The sequence below is a fragment of the Protopterus annectens genome, chromosome 1.part2 (assembly GCF_019279795.1).
Source record: "Protopterus annectens isolate FY-2018-M chromosome 1.part2, PAN1.0, whole genome shotgun sequence".
NCBI classification, from domain to species: domain Eukaryota; kingdom Metazoa; phylum Chordata; order Ceratodontiformes; family Protopteridae; genus Protopterus; species Protopterus annectens.
Window position 1 is genome coordinate 665,960,038 of NC_056727.1, and position 3,041 is coordinate 665,963,078.

The window sequence follows — 3,041 nt, forward strand, 5'->3', positions numbered from 1 at the left end:
AGAATTGTATAAACAAATATTTACAGTATAAAGGTGTTGAGAAAATGCTTGTGTGAAGGGTATAAACCTCAAAAATAGCGTTTTGTGGGTATAACTGTTAACAGCTAAAACTGAAGTCTTCCCTTCCTATATATCTGGGGGTAGCATTTTGACAGCTGAGTGCAGTTGGTGGTGGTGGTCACGCATACCTCTCAACTTCTTGCTGCAAGAAATCTGAGCAAAGCCATGAATAAAAATGGGAGAAAGGCTCAAAAGTAGGGACAATTTTTAAATATTGCTATTACAAAGTTAGAAAATTGATAGAATAACAGGTTTTACATTAGCATGAATTTTGCAAATGGTATGAAGTCTGAAACTCAAATGTTTGTCGTTAATTTTTTTAACTTCTCTCTTTGATGATTTGCCAGAAAAACACAAGTTTATGAAAAACGGACCAAAAAATATGAGGCAAAAATCTGGACATTCTGCGAAAATCTGTACAGTTGAGAGGTATTAGGGGTTTGAGTATAAAATGTAAATTTCTGGCTATACCCTTTGCTGCAGTAATACCCGTACATTAGAGTTAACAGAACTGGAAAGGCTACAATGGTCCGGTAACATAACATCTCTACAATTAATCTCTTCCCTACCCTAAAGCATATCGTCACTACCAGCTAGCAATTGCACTATACAGTAGTACCATGAACGGGAACAGGGTTGGATCAGTCCCGCCTCCTGTCTACACCCACAATCCAGGCGCGAGCATTGCAGGCTACAGTATCAGGTTCGGCGAATACAGTTTGAAAACATGGCGTTAAACGGAACTGCAACTGTAGAAATAATCAACGGGGAGCTATTGGACTCATCGCCGCGGAGCGCTGATATTGGTAACAAAGTAACAGTGGTTCTTGGAGCCCAGTGGGGAGACGAAGGCAAGGGGAAGGTCGTTGATCTGTTAGCGCAGGATGCCGACATAGTGTGCAGATGTCAGGTAAGCAAGGCCGGCTCGTAATGACAGAGGAACAGCGGGCATCCTCCATCCGTCTTAGTCTGGCCATCTCCTGTTACTTATTTAAGACCTCACCTAGCTGCATCACAATTGTAAACTAAAATCAGGTTTTACGACAGGTGCATGCTTTTGACTTAAAACTTAGGAAATGTCACCTTGAAATATTACAGTACCATACATAAGGAAAATAATGCTTCACTTGATCTGGATAGCTTTAAAAGCAGGTAATATTAAATGTGTTAAGCCGCATCCTGCTACAGTGATTAGCATGGGTTTATTTGTCTGTGCTCTTTCTAAGTAAAACAGAGTATGGCACAGCAAACAAAGCACACCATTTCAGATTAATGAAGAGCTTATTATCAGGGCCAGTGATCCAGTTTCTTATATGTGTCCATATTAATAAATCCAGGCCAACTAGTGGTGAATGATTTCTGTCTGATTCTCTGAAGTAACCGGCGGCTGTGTTGTCACATTTTGTTTCAGCGGAGATTGTGGAAACATTGGATAGGAGGAGTGGCCGCGGTGCAACCACGCGCTACGACCACTTTCTCGATTGTTTCCTGATGGGAAAAATGATCAGACTCAAAATGCTTAACTATTAAAACACGAAGACAAAAAAAGCTTTAAACAATGCGCCGCACAACTAATGTTTCCTTTACCAAGCGTGTTTCAACGTTTCCGGGATGTAAACTCCAGTCGCTTAGCAACTACAGTTTATTTAGCTGGTGTCTTCCTGACGTGCGTAAACTGCAGTATTCGGTTTTCCTTGATAGAGACTCATTTTGTTATGTGTAGTAGAATGAGGAAGCATATATGCAAATGTTTAGAAGATGTATAAGAAGTTGCCTTTCGGCGTCATTACTAGACTGTATTTTTTTCTTTCTGTTTATTGCATTCAGTTAATAGTTTAGTTGTACTTGTATGTTTTAATTAGTATTAAATCTTCACGGTTTGTGGAATTGCAGGGCGTACATAAGTGTCAGGGCTACATTTAAATCAACTGCTGTATCTGATTACTGTGTGCTCTGACCTTTGGATGTCATGGAACTAGACAGTGATTTATGCAGGACAGCTTACCAAGCGATTGTCAAGCCCGCTGGACCGTACATATTTGACTTTGTAAATGCCATAGCATGTCTGTCTTTACCGATTTAAACCTATATGCAAAGTATATGGTCTTAATACCATTTGTAAGAGGTCAATTTACCTCTAAACTGTCCAGATTTTCGCAGAATGTCAGGTTTTTGCTTCATATTTTTGGTCTGTTATAAAATGTGTGGTTTTCTGGTAAATCACTGAGGGTTGAAGTCACTAAGTAATGACATAAATTTGAGTTTCAGACTTCATGTCCTTCAGAAAACTGCATGCTAACACAAACTCTGCTGTTCTGGCAACTTTCCGAGTTTACAAGAGCTAGCTAGATATTTGAAATATGTCACTATTTTTGGATTTTTGTTAACCCGTTATTTTAGGCTTTGTCCAGATTTCTTGTGATAAGAGATTGAGAAGTATGGTTTGGCATCCCTTTGACACCGCCGAGTTGGTGGTGGTGGGGGTTGGAGCGCAAAGCCCCCTGGCCCCTCCCCCCTCCCCAAAAAGTATTAGTGGAACTACATTTTCCGAAATATAACTGTATGAATTTACAGGACGAGCTGCAGGTGAGAAGAAGTCATGATGGAACTATAACGTTATTTTTTCCAAGTATTGTGTTTCCAGATAACCCAACATATTGCACTTGCAGTCGGAGGAAAATGTCCTAGTCCTAGTCAAGCGTTCTTAATATTCGTCGTCCTCGATTTGGCTATTAATGTTTGTCTATTAACCTAACGAAACGTAAGTTGTATTCCGTCTAGTAAAATAATAAAACAGTTGTGGCCTAGGGTGTCCCCTACACACTCAAAACATTTGTTCTTCCGAAATCAAAATCAGCAGTGCTGTTTTGCAGTTTTTTTCACCGATACAGTTGCTTCAGACGAGGACAGGTGCGAGTTCTGCTTATGCGCGTTAAGCTGAAACCTTTTTAGAAACATTTTAAACATCTTGAGAAGCTATA

General features: G+C 40.0%; 1 protein-coding gene across 1 annotated transcript in view; it reads left to right on the plus strand.

Annotated features, from left to right (window-relative positions):
* The first annotated feature begins 711 nt into the window (after positions 1-711).
* Positions 712-3,041, plus strand: part of ADSS2 (adenylosuccinate synthase 2) — a 1,823,915-nt gene continuing 1,821,585 nt past the window's right edge. The window contains exon 1 of the mRNA XM_044058193.1: positions 712-970. Coding sequence (XP_043914128.1) covers positions 788-970 — 183 coding nt within the window. The 5' untranslated portion in view covers positions 712-787. The remainder of the gene's footprint in view (positions 971-3,041) is intronic.